Source organism: Vulpes vulpes, chromosome 9, assembly GCF_048418805.1.
Source record: "Vulpes vulpes isolate BD-2025 chromosome 9, VulVul3, whole genome shotgun sequence".
NCBI lineage: Eukaryota > Metazoa > Chordata > Mammalia > Carnivora > Canidae > Vulpes > Vulpes vulpes.
Window position 1 is genome coordinate 23,110,308 of NC_132788.1, and position 27,882 is coordinate 23,138,189.

Here is a 27,882-nt window from a genome sequence, read left to right on the forward strand (position 1 = left end):
GGTAGAATGGGGAAGGGAATGTGTTGTAAAGTATAGAAGAGAGGTGACTGATTTTATTTTTAAGTACCAATTTTTAAAACATATACCATGTCATAGGCTTATCAGTAATAATGTGCACTGGCTAGATTCAACTCAAGTATTACCAATTTGTTTTGTGTGCTCTTTGATTCCAATCAGAGTCACAATGGATTTTTTTTTTTAAGATTTTATTTATTTATTCACGAGAGATAGAGGGAAAGAGAGAGAGAGGCAGAGATACAGGCAGAAGGAGAAGCACGCTCCGTGCAGGGAGCTCGATGTGGGACTCGATCCCAGGTCTCCAGGATCAGGCCCTGGGCTGAAGGCGGCACTAAACTGCTGAGCCAACTGGGCTGCCCAAATTTTGTTGTTTTTAATAGAACTTCAAAATTCAGTTCTAAGAGAGTTGCCTGGGTGGCTCAGTTAAGTGCCCAACTCTTGGTTTCAGCTCAGGTCATGATCCCAGGGTTGTGAGTTTGAGCCCCGCATCAGGCTCTGTGGTCAGCAGGGAATCTGCTGGAGGTTCTCGCTCTCCCTCTCCCTATGCCTCTCTCCCTGCTTTCTTTCTCTCTCTCTCTCCCTCAAATGAATAAATAAAATATTTTTAAAAATAAAATAAAATTCAGCTCTAAGAGAAAGTACATAAGCATAAACTAAAAACTAAGAACAAAGAGAACAAATTTGCCCTACTAGATATTAAATGGTTAGAGTAAGTAAATAAGATCATATTGCCAGATTGTACAGAACAGAATTCATTAATACATCCTTGTATATTGGGAAATTTAGCTTTAAATAAAGGAAGTGTTTAAAATCTCTAAGGAAATGGTGTTTTCCATTGGTTGTTTATTTGAAAATGAAAAAATCAAAATAGGTGTCAACATCACACCAGAAACAAACATTAATTTCCATATGGAATAAAGAGCTGGGCAGCCCCGGTGGCGCCGCGGTTTAGCGCCGCCTGCAGCCTGGGGTGTGATCCTGGGAACCCTGGATCGAGTCCCATGTTGGGCTCCCTGCATGGAGCCTGTTTCTGCCTGTGCCTCTGTCCCCCTCTCTCTCTGTGTCTCTGTGAATAAATAAATAAAATCTTAATAAAAAAAAATAAAGAGCTAGTTATATATACTTTAAAAAAAGATTTATTTATTTAGAGAGAGAAAGAGTGCAAGTGGAGGGTGTGCAGAGGGAGAGGGAGAGAGAATCTCAAGCAGATTCCCCACTTAGTGGGGCTGGACACAGGGCTTGATCTGAGATCATGACCTGAGCCAAAATCAAGCATTGATGTGCAACTGACTGAGCGACCCAGGCCCCCCCCCTTTACTTTTTAATGTTGGATAAAAGTTACTGTTATATTACTGTTAACAAGAAAATAGTGAATATTTTTGTTATTTTGCAGTAGGAAGCTTTTCCTATGTAATACATAAAATCCAAAAGATAAAATTAGGTGGAATTAACTGTGTAAAATTTTTAAGATATGTCCAGTAAAAGACACTAACAAAATTCACACAGAAAGATATTTGCAATAATAGCAAAGGATTAGTGTCAATGATATATCAAAAGAATAATTACATGTTATTATGAAAACAATAAATAATCAATAGAACAATTTACAAAGGCTATCAGTATATAATTTACAGAAGATTTAATATAAATGACCAGTAAATATACAAAAAGATTTGCAGCCTCTTGGAAAATTAAATAAGAATAATCAACTGCAAATTAACAGCATTTTTGTTTTGTTTGCCTGTTAGATCAGCAGACCTTAGAAGATTGAGGGATACTGCTGGTTTAAAATAGCAAAATAAAATTTTTCTTTACTTCTGGTTATCATAGCCAAGCAGAAATAAGAGAAATAAGAGAAAAACTGTTTTTGATGAAGCAGTAACTAGAACCTTAAAACACAGACTAAATTAAATAAGAATTCTGAGTCAAATGAGAAAATGGTGGGCACTGAGACATGCCTCCTCCATTCTGGAGAAATAAATAAGTTTGTCTGAAAGTATCTTAGTTATGAATCGTTCATACACTATTTTTGGTTTAAGAATAACACCTCTAGGGGTGCCTGGGTGTCTCAGTCGGTTGAGTGTCTGACTCTTGGTTTTGGCTAGGGTCCTGAGATCCAGCCCTAGGTCAAACTCAGCACAAAGTCTGCTTGAGATTCTCTTTTCCTCTCCCTCTGCTTCTCACCCCACTTGCACTCTCTGTCTCTCAAATAAATAAATCTTAAAAAAGAAAAAGTTTGAAAGGGATTAAGCAACAAGAATAATGGGAATATTCCTGTATAAATAAAATTTAACATGGAGAAACTACATACCCGTAAGTCATTCCCCAGTTTTTTATTCCCTCAGGTCCTGGCAGGCCCTGACTGACTTTCTGTCTCTATAGATTTATCTAGAGACAAATTTCTAGTCATTCCATAAAATAGGCTCATATACTCTATGAACTTTTGTGTCTACCTTTCATTTACTTAGCATAATGTTTCCAAGGTTGTGAAAAGATTACCTGTTATGATATCAGTACTTCATTTCTTTTAAATAATGAATGATTTTCCAATATCTAGATATACTGTACTTTATCTGTTAATCAGTTGATGGATGTTTGGAGAATTTCCCCTTTTTTGACTATTATGCATAATGCTACTGTGAACATTCATGTACAAGTTTTTGCGTGGACAAATTCTCTTAGAATATACCAAGGACTGAAATTGTGAGTTCTATGATAATTCTGTGTTTAACATTTTGAAGAACTGCCAAACTGTTTTCCATTTGACAAACCCACAAATATATGAGGGATCCTGTTCCTTCAAATTATCACCAATGCTTGTTATTATTCATCTGTTTAATTATAGCCATCCTAGTGGTCGTCAAGTGGTATCTTGTAGTTTTAATTTGAATTTCTTTAATGACCAATGATGTTGACCATCTTTGCATGTGCTTTTTGGCCATTTGTATATTTCTTTGGAGGAATGTCTAGTGAAATCTTTCATTTTTTAATTGAGTTTTTATTTTTTAATATTGAATTGTGTAAGACTTCTTTATGTATTCTAGGTAAAAGTGCCTTGTCAGATACAGGTTTCACATTCTTATTGGTGCCTTTTGAAGCACACAAGATTTTAATTTTGATAATATCCATTTTTTTTGTTGTTGTTGCTTTTGGTGTGATAGCTAAGAAACCAGTGCCCAGCTCAAAGTTACATGGAGTTATGTCTATGTTTTCTTTTGAGAGCGTTATAATTTCTTACATTTAGGTCTCTGATCAATTTTGAGTTAATTTTTGTGTATGATGTAAGGTGGGAATCCAACATCAGTTTTTTCTGCGCTTCGATATCTAGTTGTTCCAGTCCTGTTTGTTGAAAAGACTGTTCTTCTCCTATTAAATTTTCTTGTCAACTTTGTCAAATATTAGTTAGCCGTAAATGAATGTATGGGTTTATTTCTCGACTCTTAGTTCTGTTCTACTGATCTCTGTGTCTGTCTTAATGACAGTATCACATGGTGTTGATTATATAATTTGATAGTAAGTTTTGAAACTGGGAAGTATGAATCCTCCAACTTTGTCCTTCTTTTTCCTAAGATTGTTTTGGCTATTCTGGGTCCCTTACATTTCCATAGGAAATTTAAGATCACTATATTAATTTCTGCAAAAAAAAAAAAAAAAGCTAGCTACAATTTGAATACGAACTACATTGAATCTGTAGATCAGTTTGGGGAGTATTATCATTTTAATGATATTAAGTCCTTCAATCCATGAATATGAAATGTCTTTCCATTTATTTAGATATTCTTAAATTTTTCAACAGTTTTTTTTGTAGTTTTTGTTTTACAGGTTTTGCATTGTTTTTGTTAGATTTATTCTTAAATATTTTATTCTTTTTGAAGCTATTGTAAGTGGAATTACTTTTTGAATTCTCTTTTTATTCATTGCTAGTGGATAGAAATAAAATTTAATTTTGTATGTTTATTTTGTATTCTGTAATCTTGGTGAACACATTTATTAGTTCTAATAGTTTTGTGTTTGTGTGCATTCACATAGTTTCCTTCAGATTTTTTTAATATCCAAGATCATGTCATCTGCCAACAGGTTGTTTTACTTCTCTCTCCCCAATCTGAATGCTTTTTTATTTCTTTATCTTGTCTTATTGTTCTTCTGGCTGGAACCTCCAGTGCTATATTGAATATAAATAGTAAGAGCAAACATCCCTGTGTTGTTCCTGATCTTAGTGGCAGAGCTTTCAGTCTTTAACAACTAAGTATGATGTCAACTGTGGATTTTTCATAGATGTCCTCTATTAAGGTAAAAAAGTTTACTTCTATTCCTAGTTTGTTCAGTGTTCTATATCACAAAAGGATGTTGGATTTTGTCCAATTCTTTTCCTGTGACTTAAAATTATCCCATGGATTTTGTCTTTTACTAATATGGTGTATTATACTGCTTGATTTTTATGTATTTAGTAAACCTAGCTTTCCTGAGGTAAATCCCATTTGGTCATGGTGTATAATCTTTTTTATATGTTGTTGGAACCAGTTTGCTAGTTATTTTGTTGATAATATTTACATTTGTACTCATAAGGGATATTGATCTATAGTTTTCTTGTAGTATCTTAGTCTGGTTTTATCCTTACAGAATGAATTGAGAAGTGTTTCCTCCTTCTTTGAGTTTGTGAAGGATTAGCATGCATGTGTGTGTGCGTGTGTGAATTCTTTTTGAAATACTTGGTAGAATTTACCAGTGTAGTCATATGACTTTGTGGGGAGATTTTGACTAATTCAGTATCTTTACTTGCTGTAGATCTGTTCAGATATTGTTTTTTTTTTTTTAATCAAATTCAGTAGGTTATTCTAAGAATCTGTCCCTTTCATGTAGGTTATATATAATTTGGCAAGTAGTTGTTTGTAGAATTCTGTTTTTATTTCTGTAAGGTCAGTAGGAATGCCCTCTCTTTCATTCCTGATTTTAGTTTTGAGTCTTCACTCATTTGAGTCTTCTCTCATTTTGCTTGTCAACCTACCTTAAAGTTTCTAAATTTTATTGACCTATTTCAAAGAATCAATTTATTATCTTGTTGATTTTTTCTATTACATTTCTATTTTCTGCTTCATTTATTTTTCCTTTATGTGATTTTATTTCCTTCATCTTCTTATATTGGATTTAGTTTGCTCTTTTTCCAGTTTTTTTAAGGTGCAAGCCTCGAGTATTAATTTGAGGTATTTTTTCTTTTTTCAGTAGAGACATTTACAACAAATTTCTCTCTGAGTACTTCTTTAGCTTCATCTCATATGTTTTGGAATGTTGTATATATATGTATTTTAATAATCTCAAAGTATTTTATAATATCCCTCATAATTTCTTCCCTGACTCATTGGTTAGGACTCTGTTAATTTCCACATATTTGTGAATTTTCCAGTTTTTTCCTGTTATTGATTCATAATTCATTCTGCTGTGTTTGTAGAGCATACTTCATATGACTTAAAAATTATTGAGACTTGTTTTGTGGACTAACATCTATCTATCCTGTAAAATGTTCTATGTACACTTGAGAAGAATGTGTATTCTACTCTTGTTGAGTAGAATGTCTTTTAGCTGTTAGGTCTAATTGGTTTATGATGTTCACATCTTCTGTTTCCTTATTCACCTTCTGTCTGGTTGTTTTATCTATTATTCAAAGTGGAATATTGAAGTCTCCAGCTGTTGTTGTTTAATGTCTATTTCTTGGAACGCATGGGTGGCTCAGCAGTTGAGCGTCTGCCTTGCCTCTGGAAATCTGAGATTAAGTCCCACATTGGGCTCCTGCTTGGAAGCCTGCTTCCCCTCCCTTTGGCTGTGTCTCTGTGTCTCCCATGAATAAATAAATAGAATCTTTTTAAAAATTGTCTATTTCTCCTTTCAATTTTGTCAATTTTTGCCTCATATATTTTGGGGCTCTTTTTTATATTTATATATTTAGTTTTATCTTCCTCATGAATTAACCTAACCCTCTTGTCTCCTTACAAATTTTGTTTTTAAGTCTATTTTAGCCAAATTTTCATTTGGCTATGTTTACATGGTGTAGCTTTTGTCATACTTCTACTTTCAACCTATTTGTGTCTTTGAATCTAAAATATATCTCTTACAGACAACGTACAGTTGGATCATGTTTTTTTATCCATTCTGCCAGTCCCTGTTTTCTTATTGGAGTGTTTAATCCATTTAAATTTAGTATAATTATGATGAGGTAGGATTTATATCTGTCTTTTTGTGTTGTGTCTGTTTTGTTCCCCTTATTGCTTAATTACTTCATTCTTTTGTTAAATATTTTCTAGTGTACCAGTTTAAATCTCTTGCCATTTCTTTTACTATGTGTTTTTAAGTTATTATCTTAATGGTTGCCCTGAGGATTACCATTAACTTATAATTATATAATTATAATTATATAATTTATAACAAGCTAGTGTAAACTAATAGTAACTTAATTTCAATAATATAAAAAAACTTGACTCCTTTGTGGCTTCAATTCTCTCTCCCCCTGCTTTGTGCCATTATTGTCATACAAATTACATGTTATACGTTGTTTGCCCATCAACTTAGGTTTATACTTATTACATTATCCAGTTTTAAATCAAATAGGGTAAAAGGAGTTATAAACAAAAAAATACATTTATATTGTTTTTTATGTTCACTTATGTCTTGCTTTTACTGGAACTCTTTATCCTTCATGTGTATTTGAATTACTATTTAGTGTCCTTTCATATCAGCTGAAGGAATTCTTAGTCTTTCTTTTGTAGGACAAGTCTGCAGACATCAGATTCTATCCAGTTTTGTTCATCTGGCAATGCCTTAATGTCTATTTCATTTTGGAAGAATAGTTTTGCTGGATATAGAGTTTTTGTTTGACATTCTTTTTTTCTCCCCTAGGACTTTGAATATATTATTTTATTGCTTTCTGAGTTCTGACAGTTTCTAACGAGAAATCAGCTATTAATCTTATTGAGTATTCCTTATACATAATGAGTCACTTTTCTCTTGCTGCTTTCAATTTTTCCCTTAGTCTTTGATTTTCAACAATTTATGTTTCTAGGTATGGATCTCTGAGTTTACCCTTCTTAAATACTACTGAGCTTCTTCTAGGTTAATGTTTTCTTATCAGTTTGGGAATTATTTGGCCATTATTTTTTCATACTCTTTCTTCACTTTTCTGTTTCTCATAATAGGTCATCTCAGTCCACCTGTCTTTAGATTTACTGATATTTCTTCTGCTAGTCCACTTATGATGTTGAAACTTTTTAGTGAATTTTTCATTTCACTCTTTGTACTTTTCAACTCCAGAATTTCTATTTGATTCTTTACTGTAATTCATATCTCTTTATTGATAATCTGTTTGATGAGACATTTTTCTCAGACTTTCCTTTAGTTCTTTAGACATGTTTTCTTTACTTCTTTGAATATTTTTAAAATAGCTGATTTAAATTTTTGTCTAGTAAGTCCAACATCTGGATTTCTTCGAAGACACTTATTGACGGCTTCTTTTATTATGTTTGTGTTATTCTTTCTAATTTCCTTGCATGGTTTATAAATTTTGTTTTGTTTTTCAAACTGGGCAATTTTTAAATAATATAATGCGGAAATCTGGAAATCAGATTCCTCGCCACACCCTTTGTTGTGGTTGCTGTTTGATATTGTTGCTTTCTTTTTTAATGACTTTCCTGAACTAATCCTATAGTCAGTATTCTTTATGGTGTGTGGCTACTGAAGTTTCTTGTTATCTTAGTTATCAGCTAATTATTGGACAGATATTTCCTTAAATGCCAGGAGCCAATAAATTTACCAGCTTTGTGAAGGGGCTTTGAATGTGCTTTGAGGCATGCCTTTAATACTCAGGTAGGTACTTCATAATTCTGCCTCTGCTTTCACTTTCTCTTTACATCATGCTTCACTTAGCCCTAAGGCTAAGGGCTTTCACAGTTCTTTCCTGTGCATGCACATTACTGTGATCATGCATGTAGACCTAGGCATGTACACAGCACTATACATATGCCTGGTCTTTTAGATTTCCTAAAAATATGTTAGAGCTTGTCAAAGTTACTCATAGACCTCTCATTCCTCAGCTTTTTAAATATTTTGGTCAGTTCCTTGTTTGCCTCAAATGTCATTGTTACCTCAATTAATATTAATGCAGTGTTAAATGATTGTCACTGATTGTTTTCAACAAACCACCTCCTTTCATTCTTTCCTTCTTGAGAAAAGGTTATTTACATGAATGAGGTCTGAATCAGGTCAAATAAGGGCAAGCCTTACAAAAGGGAGTTTCCAGGGCATTGCCAAATAGGTCAAATAATGATAGTTCTCTTTGAATGGTGTTTTGGGGAAAACCTCCAGTGACTACTTGGCCACTCCTGGTTTTCACTGTAATTGCAAGAATATTGGTTTTCTTTTTTTTTTTTTAATTTTTTATTTATTTTATGATAGTCACAGAGAGAGAGAGAGAGAGAGAGAGAGGCAGAGACACAGGCAGAGGGAGAAGCAGACTCCATGCACCGGGAGCCTGATGTGGGACTAGATCCTGGGTCTCCACGATTGCGTCCTGGGCCAAAGGCAGGCGCCAAACCGCTGCGCCACCCAGGGATCCCAGAATATTGGTTTTCAAGTCTACTGTGATGATGGGAATAAGTGTAGGTCTGGTTAAAAAGTCATACAACTGGCCTTACTAAAATTTAGCTTTTTTTTCTTGAATAAGGACTCCTTTGATTGTTGCAAACCTTTGGTTAAGTTCCAGAGTTCTGGAAAAATTGACAATTTTGCCAGTATTTTTATAGTAGAGCCTCTTTTGCTGTTGTTGCTTTTATAGAGGACTTGCTTTTCAGAGGTCCTTACTCAGCCATTCCCACTGACATCACTATAGTTTAACAGAGTTTGAGGGAAAGACTCTTCCCCTCCAAGTTATTTCCCTTGTAGTGTTGTTCTCAAAAAATAAACATAGAAGACAAACAAGCATACAAGGACTGGGAGTACAACACCAATAAACCTGTAGTGATAAAAACTTCTTAATGGAGAAATCTTACCAAACAAAAATTAAATTGAAAACATAGAATTTAGGACTTAACTGGAAAGGGACAAAAGGACATTTTAGGGAGCATGAAAATAATGGTCACATGTGCACACATATGTCAAAAGCCATTGAAATATATATATATTTAAGAGCAGTGTCCTTTAGGTAAGATATATTTCAGTTAAAAACAAAAAAAATGTACTGTATGGTAAATCTTGAATCCGTTTGAACTAGAACTATGAATAAACAACTATGGGAATTATGAATCCAGAACAGAACATAAACATTGACTATGCAAAAATATCTTCCAAATATCAGGAGCTAGTGTATAGGCCAGGGAGAAATACGGGGAAAATAAAGTATCAAGTATGTATTAGTTATCTATTGCTGAATAAGAGATAACATTAGGTCTTAACAACTTGGAACCTAAACCTTTATTATCTCAGTTTCTGTGAGTCAGGAATCCAAAAGCAGCTTAGACGGGTCGTTCTGGCTCAGTTTCTGTGAGTCAGAAATCCAAAAGCAGCTTAGACGGGTCGTTCTGGCTTGGAGGTTGTAGTCACTAGGAGACTTAACTAAAACTAGAGGACTCATGTCCAAGATGCTTCACTTGTATGGTTCTCAGTAGAATGCCTCGGTTACTTGCCATATGAGCTTCTCCACAGGTCAGGTTGAGTAGGCTCACAGCATGACAGCTAGCTTCCCTTAGAACCAACCATCAGAGCAGGACAGAAGCTATGTGTTGTTCATAACCTAATATCAGAAGTCACAGACTGTCGTTTCTGCCATATTCTGTTGCAAACCAGCCATCAAGCAGGGTTGATGGAGATGACAAAGAGGATCATTAAGGGTCATCTTAGAGCCTGGCCACCACTACTTGCTAATTTCCTCAGCTTTTTAAGCCAGGAGCCATTACATATTGCCCAGAAGTTAGAAAGTAATGCTTCCAACCTCCTGATGTTTTTGTAAAATCCTTTTCCTTGCTTTAATGCATTCCTTTAGGTACCTTACTTGCCTTTAAAAAGCATTTACTAAACTTGAGTACATCTTTTATTTCCACTCTATACTTTATTAAAAAAATTTTTTCTCCATCCAAATCAAATTGGATTTTATATTTTAAAATTCTGTATATAGTATGTCATACAGTATGCATATGTCCACCTTTAGTAATTATTTCTGCCTACCCAGGGTCTACATATGCTTGGAATGATCTTGTCATGAGTGTGGTTATTTCTAAGTAGTAAGAATTTGGATATATGTGTGTTTTTATTAGCTTTCCTCTTAATTTTTCTTTCCTCTGAATTGCTTATAATTCTTTTTTAATAATGAGCATGCATTACAAAAAGTCAGACTTTCAAAATAAGTTTTTTAGTATTCAGTAATCATGAGAATGTATAGAGACAGTCTCATCACTATTGGTTAGAATATAATATTTGGTACAACCTTTTTTGGGGGCAATCTGGCATTTGTCACAAACTTCAGTGCCCGTATGCTTTCAATTAAAAATTCCATTCTTGTGAATCAGTCCTAAAATAACCATTCATATATACAAAGATATACATGGAGTGTTTATTGCATCATCATTTATAATAGTAAACCATTAGCAACAACTGGAATGTTTAATAATAAGTAAATATGTAAGTGGATTTTGGTGTAGAATACTATATCATCATTAGAATGATGAAGATTCATTATGTACTGCATAAGAAAATTCCAATTATGTGAGAAATATTGTTATGTATAGAATAACTCCAAATATGTGTTTAAAAAAACTTAGATGTATATGTATGTTCATGTTCGTGTCTTAAGTGTGCAGGAAAGAATCGGGAAGGATTCACAACAAATAAAACTCTAGGATAGGAAATAAGAGAAAAGTTGGGATGGAGGATGGATTTTTTTTTCTGCATGTTTATGAATTATTTCTATGGAGAATGTGTTTTAACTTAAATTTTTGAGATATAACTAGTTGCACTGTAAAAGGTAAATTGTAGAGATGACTGCAGTTCTCAAGTAGAAAACTGCTGAAGAATCACATTTTACTTTTTCAGTTGTGAAATGATCCTGTAATTAAAAAGGATCTGATCATGAAGATTTTGTCTTCGTTTATCTTAGATGGCTTGTTCTTTTATCAGATTTATTTCAGTTGTGTAGACAAAAGAGGCTGAGATTCCAAAGGTCAGGAATGAGGATTGGAGAGAACATAAAGAGAATTTTAAGAAGGGATTGGATATGGTAATCATGTGAGGATTGGAGGAAAGAGTAGAGTGGAAGGTAGAATTGAGATGGGGGACACAGGAAGAAGAGCAGATTTAAAGGAAGATGATATTAATTAAATTAATGATATTGGAGACTGGGAAAAATCTCAAGAAGCCATCTTGCAGATGGTTTGAAAGAACAGTCTGGTGCTCTGGAAGTCATTGGCATTTAGAATTTTAAAATCATGACTTGATAGTTGTGATGACCAAAGGAAGAGTGTATAGAATGAGAGAAGATTCTTAGAGATGGAACCCTGGGGACACTAACATGTAAGGAGTTAGCAAAGCAGCCTCTGAAGCTGACTGAAAAGTTGCACTGGACAGTTGTATCTAACATTTCAAGGGTGAAGATGATGTGATTGATTGGTCAGTAGTACACATTGCACAGGAAGTGGAAAACATTTAAAATTGTAGTATTAGGGATTTGTGCCAGAATGGGTTGTAGTAGAGAGCCCTCTAGTGGAAGGGAGCATGGCATTTGAGGAACTGGAAGGAGCATGATGAAACTAAAGGTCAAAAAAGAATGTAAACGAGAATGATATTTTTCGTCTTTTGAATGCAGTGTGACCAATCACTTTCTTATTGGAAAGAAATTAATGGGGAGTTAGTTTTAGTATCTCAGTGTAAGAGAGTTATGAAAATTATATGTGAATTTTTCTTCTTCCCTGTGAAAGGTGGAGAAGAGGTTTTGAAGAGCTAAAACGTGGAGAATGACTTTTTTCTTTTTTCATCAGTGGGGGGGGGGGGGGGAGTGAGGGAATTTTTCTCCCAAGGAGAAGTACCAAAGCAGACAGAAAATAAAAGCAAGTCCTTTTGACACCCAGATCAACTAAAGTTCCAAAGGCTTGAACTAGCTACAGAAGGATGAGTGTTAAAGGAACCTTATTAGCAAGCTGCTAATTTAGAAAAATCACTCCAAAGTGTGTTGTTGTACATATTTAGTTTTTCTAGTGACTCTTCTGGAAAAAACTACTTTATTTTCTGTATATATTATATGAAAATTAATACTAAATTTACAGGGAAGACATTCTTTATTTCCTCCTCATACAAAAGACTAGATAGGAAGATATTCTTTATTACATTTTTTTTCCATTTGTTTTATCAGATTGGTTACGTATGGAGAAAGTTGTGGAAAAGCCTATGTTAATAGTTAACATTGCTTACCTCAGGAGATTGGCAAGAGAAGGCTGAAAGTAACTTCTTTTGGCACATATCTGTTGTTTAACTTCATTACAGTGTTTTTAAAACAACCAATAAAGCATGTACTGTTTATAGGGAAGGGCTAAAAATAAAATAAATTAATACTTCTTTGTAGGAAGATTAAGAAAATAATATAAAGGTATGCAATGTAGAAAGAATCTGCCACTCCAAATTCCTATTTTGTATCTTTGGCTATGTAAAAATATATTTATAAAACTGTATACTTTTTCATTTGTATCATGGTCATCTACATATTGATATATACCAACTGAATTTTTTAAACACTGCACAGAATTTTGAAAACTTTTTGGGGAAACTTTTTTTTGATTGAAATATATATAAAGTGTCCAAGTTTAATTACTTTTACAAAGTAAAGACATGTATATTTACCATCAAGATCAGAATCACTAATGATGCTGGGGCACCTGAGTAGCTCAATAGGTTGGGCATTTGCCTTCAGCTCAGGTCATGATCCTGGGGGTCCTGGGATGGAGCCCCTCATCCACTGTCAGGCTCCCTGCTCAGCGGGAGTCTGCTTCTCCCTCTCCCTCAGCTCTTCCCCCTGTTCTTGTGTATATGCTCTCTCTCTCTCAAATAAACAAATAAATACTTTCTTAAAAATAAAAGACCAGTTAACAATGCCAATCACTACATAACCCTTTTTCATAACACCTCCCAGTTAATTATAATTAACCCCCTTCCCATTAATATAGATAAGTTTTATTTGTTTTTTAACTGTATATAAATTGAGTAATACGGTTGTGGGTAGCTTTTTTATGTGTATGTCTGACCTTTTATTTGGCCTTTATTATTTTTGTGAAAATTTTTTACATAGTTTCATGTAGCAGTCAGTGGTTTATCCTTTTTCTATTTGGTATGGTAGTCTTTAGTAGAATGCATAAATCATGATTTTTATGTATTCTGTTGATGTTTGAGTTGTTTCTGATTGGGGATTATTATGAGTAATGCTCACATAAGCCTGTATGTGTACAAGATGTATATGCCTTGTGCCCATGTTTCTGTTGAGTATGTACAAATTTCTGTGCTATATCAAGGAAAGAAATTGCTAGGTCATACAGTATGCAATTTTCACCTTTAGTAGATACTGCCCAGATGTTTCTCAAAGTGGCCCTGACATCTCACTTTTGTCAGCAATGTGACAGTTTCATAGACTCTATGTCCTTGCCAACACTTGGTATTGATGGCTTTTTGTTTATTTGATTTGTTTTTGTGTTAGTGTTTGGTTTTAATGGCTGTCTTAGAACATTTTAAAAGTCTGCCCAGTATTTTATTATGGGAATGGACCATAATTTAACTGTTTTTGATGAGCTTTCGCCCTCTTCCTCTACTGCAGCACAGCCAGAACCTGGACAGCTCCAATATCCAGTGGGCTCTGTGACTTGTGTGCAGAAGATTCAATACTAAAAGTTTATGAATCTCTGTATATTCTTTTTTTTCGTGAGAGATTTTTCTCATATTTCCTATTTTTGAGTAGTATGGTACCAATATGAAGAATCCATATAAAGTAGTTTCATTTTATGACATGAAAACCATGTTTTATTTTATAGTGGTAAATGATTGTTTTTTTTCACCCTTGTTTAAAAGTAAGGTAAAAAGGGATGACTGGGTGGCTCAGTGGTTGAGCGTCTGCCTTCGATTCAGGGCATGATCCCAGAGTCCTGGAATCAAGTCCTGCATCAGGCTCCCTGTGAGGAGCCTGCTTCTCCCTCTATGTCTCTGCATCTCTCTCTGTGTCTCTCATGAATAAATAAATAAAATCTTAAAAAAAAAAAGTAAGGTAAAAAGTAGTATAAAGTCTGAAACTAGACTCTCGGTGAAAGCATTGCTAAATGGCTAATTTAATTATATGGAATAATTTGCATTCTCTTAGAACAAGCATACAGTGCTAGCTGCTAACACCTGCATCTCCTTGAATTGTAGTCCACTGGAAAACTACTGTGTGAATTACTTGAGAATGTCATCACCTAGGTTTTGGAAAACTGTTTGACTTTCATCCTTTGAAAGTGAAAGTTATTTCCAGTTAGAGACACTTGCTTGAAAAACTCCAACCTTTCTTTTAACAATTCTCCTCTCCTCAATTTCCTCAAATTTTCTTGTAACATAGGTTTTTAAGGTATGAAACTCTGGGGGCTTGCTTTTAATGAATTCAGTGTGATCACCAGCCCTCCTCTTTCTTCTCATGTTAGGAGGTGTGTTATTTCATGATAACCATTCTTCCTGTTGTGCATTATATAGCTTTAAATGAGTGTTGGCACAGGTGGCATTCAGTACCATCCAGTTACCATAAGTAATTCCTTGGGAGAATTTAGATACTGTTAACCCTCTATGATAGCTGAATAGTCTTTTGCAAAGTACCTCGGGTATGTAAGACAGTTTTATTTTCCCTATTACTCTTTGCTTTTGCCAGTTGTATGTTGAATTATTCATTTTTTTGTATAGCTATAATGACCAGAAGAAGCATGTGATTCTCATACCAGTAAGTTTTAGTCATGGTTTTTTACTTTCACATGTGGAGGTTTTTCACATTTCTAATTAATTGCTGTCAAGAACTTCTTAGAGGTAGCTGAAAACTACTGCTTTATATTCTGTTCAGTTTTTTTTTTTAATAAGTCTGTGTCTTAGAAGAATGTCTTTACCTCTTGAGATTTCTTAATAGGTCGTATTGTAGCATAACTCTAAAATTCTTCCAGTTCTTTGTTACCTGTAGTAATAGTAAGGAGTCTGAAAATGCCTACATGAATTAACAAATAAGCTAGAAACTTTATTGAAGAGGGTATTTTCAATGACCTCTCCTTTCTCAGTCCCTAAATCTTTTTTCTCAGTATTGGTAATGAATAGCTAAACTTGCTGGCTTGATTTTTTTTTTTCCTTCTTCTTGTATCTGGTAAAAGTTCTAATATTCTAATATTCTCAACCAGGATTGGGCTTCATTCAGGTGGTGGTAGTAGTAGGAGTACAAATCTAATCAGCTTCCAACATATAACTAGTAAGAATCTCTTTATCTCACATGAACTTAGCTTATAGATTAATTTTAGAGACCACTTTCAAGTCTTGGTTAATAAAATGCTTTGCTATCTAGTAGATCATTTCTGAATATATTCTAGCCAGTGCAGTCATTTACAAAAAAGTTCAATATTAGAGAGTTTGCTCATGGTGCTTTGTTATATAGAGTGACTCAGAGAATAAAGCACGCAGTAACCTAGAACCAACAGTGCCCTCACAGCTGTTTGTCTCTCTGCCACAGGTATCAGCCAGAGCCGGATCTCTCACTGGCTGTTGCAGCAAGGGTCAGACCTGAGTGAACAGAAGAAAAGAGCATTTTACCGATGGTATCAACTTGAGAAGACAAACCCTGGTAAATATCATTTCTTCATTTTATTGCATCTGAAACAAGACAAATGTAGTTAATTACTTTATTAAATCTATGTGCTGACTGGTCTTCACTAAGGTGATTTCATACTTTACTGTTGTTCCTTTTTCCCAGAGAGCACTCCTGTCTACAGCCATATCACCCTGAATGTACTCCGTCTCATCCAAAGAACATTAACTATAAAACCTAAACCCTGATAATACCATTTTTTAACTTAGTGTCAATACTATCTAGTCATGTTCACTCCTTCCTCCAAGGCACCTCTTTGTTTCCAGGTTGTATGCTATTTCTAACGATAGTTTCAAAGACAGGTCATGATTGTCAGTGGCTTTTTTCTATTTTTCGACTAAAGGTACACACATAAAGATTCCATATCTTTTTTGGGGGCGGGGTAAATGTTATTTTAGTTAGTAATGTAAAATTCATACTTTTATTTAGTTACTGCTATACTGTGTCCAGTGATCTCTGCTAATGATTTTCTGTTCCTAATTACCTGGGTGATAAGCATGTTTTCGGACTTTAGAGTGAAGCTGCTCTCATGACTTTGGAAGCAGCAATAGGTTGAAAAGTAGAATGAAATGTGAAGGAAAAAGATCACTGAAACCTTTATGTCTGGAGGCACTTGGGTGGCTCCTTGGTTGAGTGCCTGCCGTTGCCTCAGGTCATGATCCAGGGGTCCTGGGATCGAGTGCCGCATCAAGCTCCCTGTAGAGAACCTGCTTCTCCTTCTGCCTACGTCTCTGCCTCTCTCTGTGTGTGTCTCTCATGAATAAATACAATCATTATAAAAAACAAAAATAAAACCTTTATGTCTGAAGTTGCCAGGAATAGGCAAGACCTATTGTAGGATACTTTTAACAAATGATATATAAAGTCTGAAGTTGTATGGCAGCCTGTCTTAATCTATACATTATGCAGACTGGTGGCAATGAGCGTGATCTCAAGTTTAGCCTTTTGCAATATTATATAGCATTAAAGCCTTTGCTTACTAAGATTAAATCATCAGTTGGAATATTGCATATTGAAGACTTAGCTATTAATAGCATTGACTCTGTGGTAGAAATAATATTAGAGAAACATGTGTGGTAAGATTTTTTTTTTTTTTTTAAAGATCACATTCCTGGTCTGAAAGGCCCAGACAGGACAAAACAGAACAGACATATATCAGCCTCTCTACAATGAATTTTTTTATTTACCCTGCCCCCCACTTTCTATTTTGAAATGTTTCAGATGTATGGAAAAGTTCAAAGACCAGCAGAGTGAACACCTGTTTACTTTCTTCTTAGATACAATAGTTATTAACATTTTGCTATATTTGCCTTATCCCTAGAAAATAAATAAATTTAAATATGTACGTATATGCATGTATATGCATCTCTTTCTCTTTAGCATTCATAATTGTAGTCCGTTACCATAGTCCTGCATAACCACAGTCCGTTACGATATCTAAGAAAACTAATAATAATTCCATAATATCATCTAACATCTAGTTTATATTCATATTTCTCTAATTGTTACAAGTATGTCTTTTTCTTATTAAATAGTATCTGATTTAGATTGATGAATTGGAATTTGTTGTTATGTCTTTTTAGACTCTTAAATCTAGTCACTCAAACTTTTTTTTTTCCATAACAAATCTGTTAAACCATCTAATCTTACAGAATGTCCCATATTCTAGATTTTTCTGTTTCTTCTTAGTGTCAATTAATTTACTCCTCTATAGCCCCTGTATTTGCTGTAAACTAGAAGTTACGTTTAGAGGCTTGATTAGATTCAGGTTAAACATTTTTGGCAAGAATACTTCATAGATTATTTAGAGAGGGCATGTAGTAATGTCTACAGTGTACTCTGAAATGCATCAAAATAAAATGGATCAGGAGATGGATAATGTGATAAAGTAAGTAAGTAAAATCTATGATTTGAGTATAGATTTTCATCATAAAATTCTTTCATTGTTGGCTGTATGTTTGAAAATTTTCACAATAAAACATTGGAGCAAAATGCTTTGTCGGTAACATTTACCTCATATATCAAGATGCATGTAATGTTAGGTTGTAGCACTGTTCATATGCTAAGTTTGGGCATTTGTTAAAATAATGACCACCAGATCTTGTCTTTGTAGTTTGTAAATAATCCATAGGGCGTCATTTTGCCACTGGATGGATAGCCTCTTTGACATCAACCTTTTGTCAGTGGTCTTAGCATCCATTGATGATGCTTATTACCTAGATGAGTTATTCCAGTGGGGATTGCAAAATGATGATGATCTTATTTAAATCCTTCAGGATTTCTTAGCTAGCAATTTTTTCTGCAAAGAACTTTGATTTTTAGGTATTCTTCTAATGATAGCTAGATATGTAAGCAAATCTCTCGAAATAATGACTCTTTTGTTGCTGCTATTGGCTAAATGTTCTAAAGCAGCACAATTCAGTGGAAATGTAATACAAATAACATGTAATTTAAAATTATCTAGTAGCTACTTTAAAAAGTAAGAGCTAAAATTAATTTTAATATATTTTATTTAGAAAATATGTATTAACACTTCAACATTTAATCAATACTTTTAAAAAGTACTGAGGCTTCTTTTTCTCTCTCTCTCTCTTTTTAAGTAAATTCCACACCTAGTGTGGAACCCAATGCAAGGCTTGAACTCAACCAAGAGATCAAGACCTGAGCTGAAATCAAAATCAAGAGTCAGATGCTTAACCGACTTAGCCATTCAGGCACCCATCTTTCTTTCTTCTTCCCGTCCTCCTTTCCTTCCTCCCTTCTTCCTTTCCTTCCTCCCTCCCTCCAGTTCCTTTGTTTCCCTCCCTTTCTCTTTCTTTTCCTCCCTCCAGTTCCCTCCCTTCCTTCCTTCCTTCCTCTTCCTTCCTCTTCCTTTTTGTACTGATTTTTGAAGTCCAGTGTGTATTTTACACTTGAAGTATATACCATTTCCAGTCAGCCACATTTCAGGTGCATTACAATGACCACATGTGGCTACCAAATTGGATAGTCTTAAGATAAATCATACTTGAAGCAACACTTCAAATGCAGCTCTAAGCAGTCTTCCCAAAGACCTCAATCCTCCCATGACTTGCACACAGCAAAGCAAATCAGATGGTGAGTGACAAAAACTTGGCAGTTGGTCTGCTTAATAGAGCAGCTTAGGCTGATAGCAAAGGTTTGATTAGGTAAATAAGGAACTGTTACCTAGGGGTTTCATAAATGTGGTCACATTTCAGCAGTTGACTGCCAGGGGAGGAACACCAAAGGGATTGTCAACATGTTCAAAAATGTGTAGGACAGAACAGTGAAGACTTTGAAGGACAAACGTTAGTCAACTGTGTCAGGCAATCAGCTTCCATAAGAGAAGAGATTTTTGTCTCTTGGATTTGGCAGTTAGAACAGTGCCTTGATATAATCTAATCACAGTTGGTGAAGCTAAATTCCCATCCCATACTGAGATTTCAAGGCTGGGCTCCAATCCCAGGCAGGGACCAGGATACTGGGAAAATGAATTCACCAGAAAGAGGAAGAGGACTAAGGTGCAGCTATCAGGCCCCCACAACTGACCTGATAGCACTGCCAACTGCAGAATACCACTATTGGAATCCCATTTTTAGCACTGGGGTGGTATAATGTTTTTCTGAAGCTGTTTATTAAAAGATTATCTTTTTGATTTTGATCTTGTTTTTTTACTTCAGTCTGTCTTGAACCAGAGTTAGGCTAAACCATCATCAGGAAATTGGAATGAAGGTGAAACTAGGGCATTGAAACAGGAAAATAGGAAAGGACTAACAGCATTCATCCAGCTGTTGATAAGGAATAGCTTTCTTTAAGGAGATAATACCTCTTTTTAAAAAAGATTTTATTTATTTATTCATGAAAGACACAGAGAAAGGCAGAGACGTAGGTAGAGGGAGAAGCAGGCTCCAGGCAGGGAGCCCGACGTGGGACTCGATCCTGAGACCGCGGATCATGCCCTGAGCCAGGGGCAGACACTCAACTCCTGAGCCACCCAGGCACCCCAGTACCTCCTTTTAAGAATAAGTTTCCTAGGGGTGCCTGGGCTAGCTCAAGTTGGCAGAGCATGTAACTCTTAATCTGGATTTGAGCCCCATATTGGGTGTACAGTTTCTTTAAAATAAATTTTAAAAAGAAAGAATAAGTTCCCCTAATTATGTGCATTTGCTTTTTAATGAAGTTGTATTACTGATTTCTCCTCATTAAAGGACTTTCTGGTTTTTATTTGAAAACCAAATCCATACAGGTTTTGTAGGGCAGAATTTAAAGTTAACTGAAGAGAAGAGGATAAGTTTGTGATTGTCATTTGATAGTTTTCATAGCATCAACAGTAGTCGGATGTTACCAATTAAAATTTAATATTTAGAAGTTATTCTTTGCATTTTTACCTTTATTGTAAGACCTAATATGATGGAATTCTTTCTAGGTGAATGCACCTTTGTTGATTTTAAAATAACCTTTGATTATAACTAAAGAATCATATTGTTTCTTCTCCATGGACACTGAAATGACTATTCTGTTTGGATAAGATGAACTAAAATTATGTTAGCACCTAAAAAGAGCTTATCCACTATCTGGTCATTAAGTGTTTATAGTATATAAGAATCTCCTTTGCAGATCATTGCAAAGGTGATTGGAATCTACCTAAATATCTCTTAGTCATGAACTGGTTAAATAAATGGTATATCTGTACAATGGAATAGTATGGAGGCTATATAGCTATTTTTTTTAAAGGAGGGCTTTATATGAATTGAATTTATATGTGGTAATATCAAATTCATAAGTAAATAAAGTAAGGTGCAAAACAATAGATACAGTATACTGTATCTATCTATACTATATATAGAGGGAATACATACACATACATACATGCTTATATAAACATAGAACACTTCTAGCCGGCTGTATTTAGAACTAAAGAAGGCTCTATAGAGCTCTGAGAGACTGGAAATAGAGGATGGAAGGGAGACTGTTAACTATATAACATTTTTTGTCTTTATAAATTTTGTACTTGTACTATATATTCAAAAGGTACATATAAAATTTCATGAAAAGGTGAGAGAGAGGAAGAAAGGCAAGAAGGAAGGGAGAGAAGGAGAAAGGCAAAAAAGAAATTAATCTGCCTTGTTAACAGCTTTCAAGATATAAAAAACTGAAAAACCTAGGTTCACATAGTCCAGACCTGCTTATTGATAGGAAGTTCTTTTATTTCACAAATTTTACTTGCTCATCCGAATAAATGTAAATGGTGCTGTCCCATTGCATATATTCTGGGGAAAAATGCAAAATTAAGAAAAATCACAAAATGAAAAAGTGACTTTTTTTTCTTTTCTCTAAATGTAAGCATTTAGAAAATAAATTAAAAATGTTTGTACATTCCGTGCCTCTATTTTTAGACTCAGTACATTTCTCTTTGTATACCTTGATTGGAGTTCTCTTTTTCAGCCTCTTTACTCTGGATCCATTTGGATACGTGGGTTTTTCTTTTTTCCCTAGTCTCTTTCTAAGTGAACTGAGCAAGAAAAATAATAATAGAGTGGATATTTAGGTTATTTTAACTGATAACCCAATAGTTACAGATATATTGTAGTCCTCTAATAAACAGACCATAATTAGAATTTCCCAGCATATCCCAAAGCCTGCCAAGGAGTATGAATAAAATAGACTGATGGAAACTGATCAAATGCATTTTATCTTGTTTCTTATGAAAACATTTACAAAAAAAATGCCTATTTTTTAAAAGAAGTGGGTACTAAATTCAGTATGGTTGACATCAAAAACCCCTTTATTTAATCAAATTAGGCTCAGCAGTCTTTTTCCTTGTCTAATTTAAACATTGCTATAGCAGACAGAGTTTGCTGAGTTCCTCTTGGCTCATGGCACAGATTTTGCCTATTTCTAAATTAAATAAAGTTTGCCAGGAGGCTCATGCAGCAAGCACATGAAGTAAATTTGGAGATCAGAAGTAATGCCTCCTCCCTTCACTATTGCAGAGTGTCAGTGCCTCAGGAAAATCGTGTGTGACATAGGGGACAATGAGAAATTACTTTTGGAGAAGGTAGCTTCTATGAACAGGATAGTAATGACATGCTTATAGTCATATTTTATTAGTTGACTGGCAAAGGCTCACTCAGAAGTAAATCTGATAAGAAAATTATCATATATACAAAGGGAACATTTATCAAAATTTAAAAATCTATCAGCAAATTAGGGAAAGACTTTTTTCCTCTTGGGTTTAGAGTTGCTAGATAAATGTACAAAATCTTAATGAGAGCCCAGATACAAGAAGGGAAAAAAATGTTTCTGTAAAGAAAATAGATAACAAATTTCCTGTTTAAAAAAAAAAAAAAGTGGGTTTTTTTAGCCAATCCAGAACTCCCAAATTTTACTTCAGAGAGATTTAAAGCCTGCATTCTAGTATCTTTGTATTTTTCTGTCAGAGTCTATAATTTTGGACCCATTCTTGGGTTATTCATTGCTCTCCTTCCGCTTTGACTAAAGCAAGATTAACTAAGGTTTCTAGAACAAATCTGTGTTTATTGGAGTGTTTCCAGAATGCTGCTTGTGCTATTTTTAAATACTGCTACATTGAAAAAGAAAAAGGAGCAAGAGAAAAACTTCAGAAGTAATACGATAATATTATGTTTCAAATTCAGTATGTTTATAAGTTTGAAATTACTGAGTTTCTACCCGTCTGTGCATAAGTTGCCTTGATTTCTTTTTAAAGTAATTTATTTCACCTAAATTCCTTTATATAGAGAAATTGGATATTATAGAACATTATAAAGAAGTTACGTGACCAATAAACACCAGTACCAAGAAAGAACCATTATTATCAGTTAGCTGATTTTCTTGAATCTCATGATTAAGATTCTTTGTATTTATTTTATTTATACTCAACTAAGAAAACATGCTATAGTTATAATGTGGCCTTCTAATTACAATTTACTGACCTATTTTCTATCTTTTACCCACTGAAGCCCTGAAATTCTATTGTTTTACTAGAAGTTAGGCCTTGGATGAGAGGACCTATTGCCTTACCCAGTCTGTTTTACCTTTCTCTTGGTAAAGAGAGATAGCTGCTTGGCTCTGCCTTGAACCTTTTATCATGTCTGTTGGAACAGAATTTATATAATGTAACTTAGGTAGATTCCAGAGCCCATGTTATGTTGTAATTCCTGCTTGCGTTCAGAAAAGTACCAAAACAAAGACTTTGAAACTCTCCAATCCCATATTTTCTCCTTATGCCTAAACTTTATTAACTTTGATGCAAATGTAGGGTAATGTAAATTCAACATGTAAATGAATGAGTATGGCTGTGTTCCAGTAAAACTTTCTTTGAACTATGGTAGCAGGCTACAGTCTGTCATACATTTAAGCCATGAATCTCTAAAGCATTGTGTGGTGACACACTTGTCCTTTTGAGGAACAAGTTAAATACTTACTTTGCATCACACACCACAGGAAATCATTTTTGTATCTAATAAATATATCTATTAAAGGTTTAAACAATAAGAAAACTATAAAAATATTCTGAGTGATACAAAACAAACCACAAAAGAAGAGGTTGACAAACGTAACTATGTAAGATTTAAGATCAGAAAGCACACCACAGAGCAGCCCAGGTGGCTCAGCAGTTTAGCACCTGCCTTCAGCCCAGGGTGTGATCCTGGAGACCCGGGATCGAGTCCCATGTCTGCTTCTCCCTCTGCCTGTGTCTCTGCCTCTCTCTTTCTCTCTCTGTCTCATAAATAAATAAACAAAATCTTAAAAAAAAAAAAGAAAAGAAAAAAGAAAGCACACCATGAAGACAAATGACAAACTGGGAAAAAAGTTGCAATCTCTAGAACTAGCAATTGGTATTGTTTCAACACACCATTAAATGAATAACTCAAAAGAAAAAGACAAAAGATATAAATTCATAAAAAAACATATGTAAAGTTCAGTAAATAAGATGCTCTTTCTTACTAATTGTGAAATCTCTATATTAAAGGAAATTTTTTCCTGCCAAATTTATAAATGTGAATTTAGTAATAATCATAATAGTATATTGGGGAATATGGGAAATAAACAATTAGAGATGGTTATAATGTCTTATATTTGATTTATATTATTGTACAACAGATTGCCCTACAACTTAGCAGCTAAAAACAACAAACATTTGTTATCTCACAATTTCTGTGGGTCAGGAATCCAGTAGTGGCTTAGCTAAGATGGTTCTGCTCAGAGTTCTAATGAGGTTCTAGTTGAGCTGTCAGCAGCTGGGACAGTCTGCCTCTAAGACCACTACCATGAGTGTTTTGGCAGGCCTCAGTTTCCTTTCTGCCTGTTGCCCAGGGATTTCAATTCCTCTCTACCTAGGCTCCCTGAGTGTCCTTAAAACTTGGCAGCTATTTTTCCCCTGAGCAAGTGATCTAAGAGGCAGAGCTACTAAGATAAGATACTATGGTATATTCTATAATCTAATGTCAGATATAATATATATTCACTTCTACCATATGTTTTTTTATCACACAGACTAACCTGGTGTAGTATGGGAAGGGACTACACAACAGGGTGAATACCAGTAGGCAGAGTTCCTTGAAACCACCTTGAGGGCTGACTACCACATGACTCTATTGGTACTAGGGCCTTTCTGTCAGCTGAGTTATACAGTTCTCTACATGGTGTCTGCTGTGACTGGAATACACAGAGTGGCTTTTTTTTTTTTCTCATCTGTGGCACCTGGGGGTAGCTGGGCATCTTTCACCCCATGTGGCTAGCTTGGGCTTCCTTACAATATCACAGTCTCAAGTTAGTCATACTTCTTATATGGTAACTGGTTTCCCCCCAGAACCTGTATTCCAGGAGATGTAGTCAGAAGCTGCAAGCGTTTTATGACCTAGCCTTGAACTCTTTCCATTTTCTGTTGTCAAAACATGTCACAGGACCAGCTTAGAATTCAAGGGTATGATTAGCAGGAGGTGTGACTTATTGTGAAGGGCCATCTTTGGAACCTATCCCAGAAAGTTATGCTTTGGAGAGATGATGCTGGCTTATTCTAAAGCCTGTTGACGTAATATAAATTGATCTGAATCTGTATATACTTTAAAGATAAAATTAACAAGGTTTGCTATATACTGGATATATGATACATAGGAGAAGTAGAGAGGTCAAAGATGTATCTGCAAATTTTTAGCCAAGCAATTTGAAAAATAGGGATGCCATTTACTCAGAAGGTAAGGGCTGTAAGACAACAGGTTTGGAGAGGAAAATCAGGATTGGTTAAAATACTGGGCCTCTGTATAACAATGCATATAAATACGTAGCTTACATTAAGGGTGGGGGGGTCTACAAAGAGAGATCTGAATGTAGTAAAATAGAAAAACCACCCAACATATTAATTACAATGTGTAATAATAAATAGTGTATGATTCCTCTTATGAAGAAATCAATATATATTTATTATGTGCATTATTCCACATACTTCTAACAATTTCCAACCTATCTTTCTAGGGCTATATTAAGAGTTTGTATTTTATTCCAAAGGCAGTAGGAACTTTTTGAAGGCTTTTTGATCAGTGGAATGCTATGATCATAATTATACTTTGGGAAGATGAATTTAACAGTATAAAGAATGAAGGGGAACAGTGGGAGATCCCAGGACTGAACTCTATGAACACATATCAAGTTATATTTAAATTCATTGAAATAAGTCTACAGAGGTCAGAAACAATGTTGGGGTTTTTTTGTTTGTCTTTAGGGTTTTGTTTTGTTTTTCTAGCTTCTAACCTAGAGCAAACCAAAAGAAAGATGGTGGGAGATGGTGAACTTATGAATACATGCATCATTAGCAGTTCATTGTTTAAGAAAAGACTAGTCTAGGGCAGCCTGGGTGGCTCAGCGATTTAGTGCCACCTTCAGCCCAGGGCCTGATCCTGGAGACCTGGGATTGAGTCCCATATCAGGCTCCCTGCATAGAGACTGCTTCTCCCTCTGGTAGTGTCTCTGCCTCTCTCTTTCTCTCTCTGTGTCTCTCATGAATAAATAAAATCTTTAAAAAAAAAGAAAAGAAAAGAAAAGACTAGTCTAAATTAATAAAATGTCCTAATTACATTTTTCCCCATTAGTTTTATTACATTGAAGAGGTAACAGAAACCAGTATAGCTCTAACAGGTAGTAGACCTATGGAGATCTAATTTTAGTTAACTAGTAGACAAATCATATTGAATACTACCTTACTGTCTTTGATGTTATATTTGAAGTTTTTTTAAGAGTTTACCACAATTAGGGCTATTTTAAATTCATCTTCTATCTGCATACATTCTTTAAGGGCTCTATTTTCTCAGTAACAAGAGTCCTTTGAGTGGTAACAAAAAGTTCTGATCATATAGTGTATATTGTTCAAAAGATTAAAACTATCAGGAATTTCAAGAAAGATTTTTCAGAAGATACTCTAATTAATTAGTCACTGGTCCAAAGACCATACTTCCCTTTTCCCCTAAAGAGATAGATTTTGGGCTCTATTTCAAAAAATTATATAAACAAAAATAAAAGACAAGTGACCCAAAAAATGACATTTTAAAATAATTATAAACTTTTTAAGGAAGAGTTTCTGTCCCTTGAATTTTTGTTTGGGTCACATTTTTTCCCCCATAGTGCAATCTGCTTCAGTGCCCATAGCCTGTAGCACAGAGGCTAGGCAGTGGTTTCAAGGGAACAGTTTGCATTGGCGTGGGACAGGCACTGTGAGACACCCAGGGGATTTTTTTTTAATGTAAATATCAAATGTATTTGGCTTGCAAGTTCCAATGGAAGGACAAAAATTTATTGTTAATCTCATGATTATATTTGTCATTGATTTTAATAACTTGCAAGATATTTGCTAAAAATGTCTTGTTTATTTCAGGGGCTACACTAAGTATGAGACCAGCCCCCATTCCGATAGAGGACCCAGAATGGAGACAAACACCTCCCCCGGTCTCTGCCACATCTGGCACCTTCCGACTACGACGAGGGAGTCGATTTACCTGGAGAAAGGAGTGCCTGGCTGTCATGGAAAGGTACATGTGTCCTTTCCCATTAGCAATCTCCCAACCTTAGCAAAGAGAGAAATTTTAGATAGATTGGGATAGTCTTCATTTCAGACAAGTAATTTGGAATCTAGGTTCTATCTCTAAGTATATTTTGGAGTATTTTAAATGCTGTATTACTGAAATAAGATGATCTTGTCATTGAGAATTCATAAAACTGGAGTTAACATCTATAAATATAACTTAATAGTGTTCTCAGTAATTTCAGCAACTTTGGAAGATTTTATTTAATTTAGATCTTTATATTGTATTTTGGAAACACTCTTCAAAGTTTTGTTTTCATCAGAAATATTGAATATTTGTATAGGAGACCACTGAAATTTCACTTCTTTCAATCAGGAGCTTAGTCCCAAAGGTTACAATACATGTCTCTATTTTGATTTGGTAATTTATCTTCTAACTGTAGCACCAGTACCTGATCCATAGTAAATCCTCAGTATGTTTTAGACTAGAATTTGACCTTAGCTTCAGTTATCCTATCTGGAATGATATAAGTTAATTAAATATGATTTTAAATGTTCAGTATATTTAAGGTGGATCCTATAGTAAAATTATCCTTTTAGTCTCCTACCTTCAAGGAATGTTTATAGAATTTTTTTTAGATGGAGAGTTTTATATTCAATAAGGTAATAATTTTCCACTAGAAAAGTATTTACTTCCTAAGATTAAATATAGAAAAAAAGATATCAGGCAAAGATAAAAACAATTGAATTTTCATATTGAGATTTCTTAATAATTTAAATAATGGAAAAAATGGAATTGAATTTTTAAAACTGAGTTTAACTGGATAAAGCATTTAACTCAGTCAAAGACCTGAAACCTTGGTTTGGCTTTGCCATTTAACCAGCTGTGCAACTTTGTCTAGGTCACAAACTCTGAGCAGTAACTTTTTCATCTATAAAATGAAGTTTTTCAATA

At 34.6% G+C, this 27,882-nt stretch overlaps 1 protein-coding gene across 29 annotated transcripts in view; it reads left to right on the forward strand.

Annotated features, from left to right (window-relative positions):
• Positions 1 to 27,882, forward strand: part of HMBOX1 (homeobox containing 1) — a 176,497-nt gene that overhangs the window by 107,702 nt on the left and 40,913 nt on the right. For all 29 annotated transcript variants that reach the window (XM_072719613.1, XM_072719615.1, XM_072719617.1 and 26 more), the window contains 2 exons: positions 15,758 to 15,868; positions 26,781 to 26,934. In XM_072719613.1, coding sequence (XP_072575714.1) covers positions 15,758 to 15,868; positions 26,781 to 26,934 — 265 coding nt within the window. The remainder of the gene's footprint in view (positions 1 to 15,757; positions 15,869 to 26,780; positions 26,935 to 27,882) is intronic.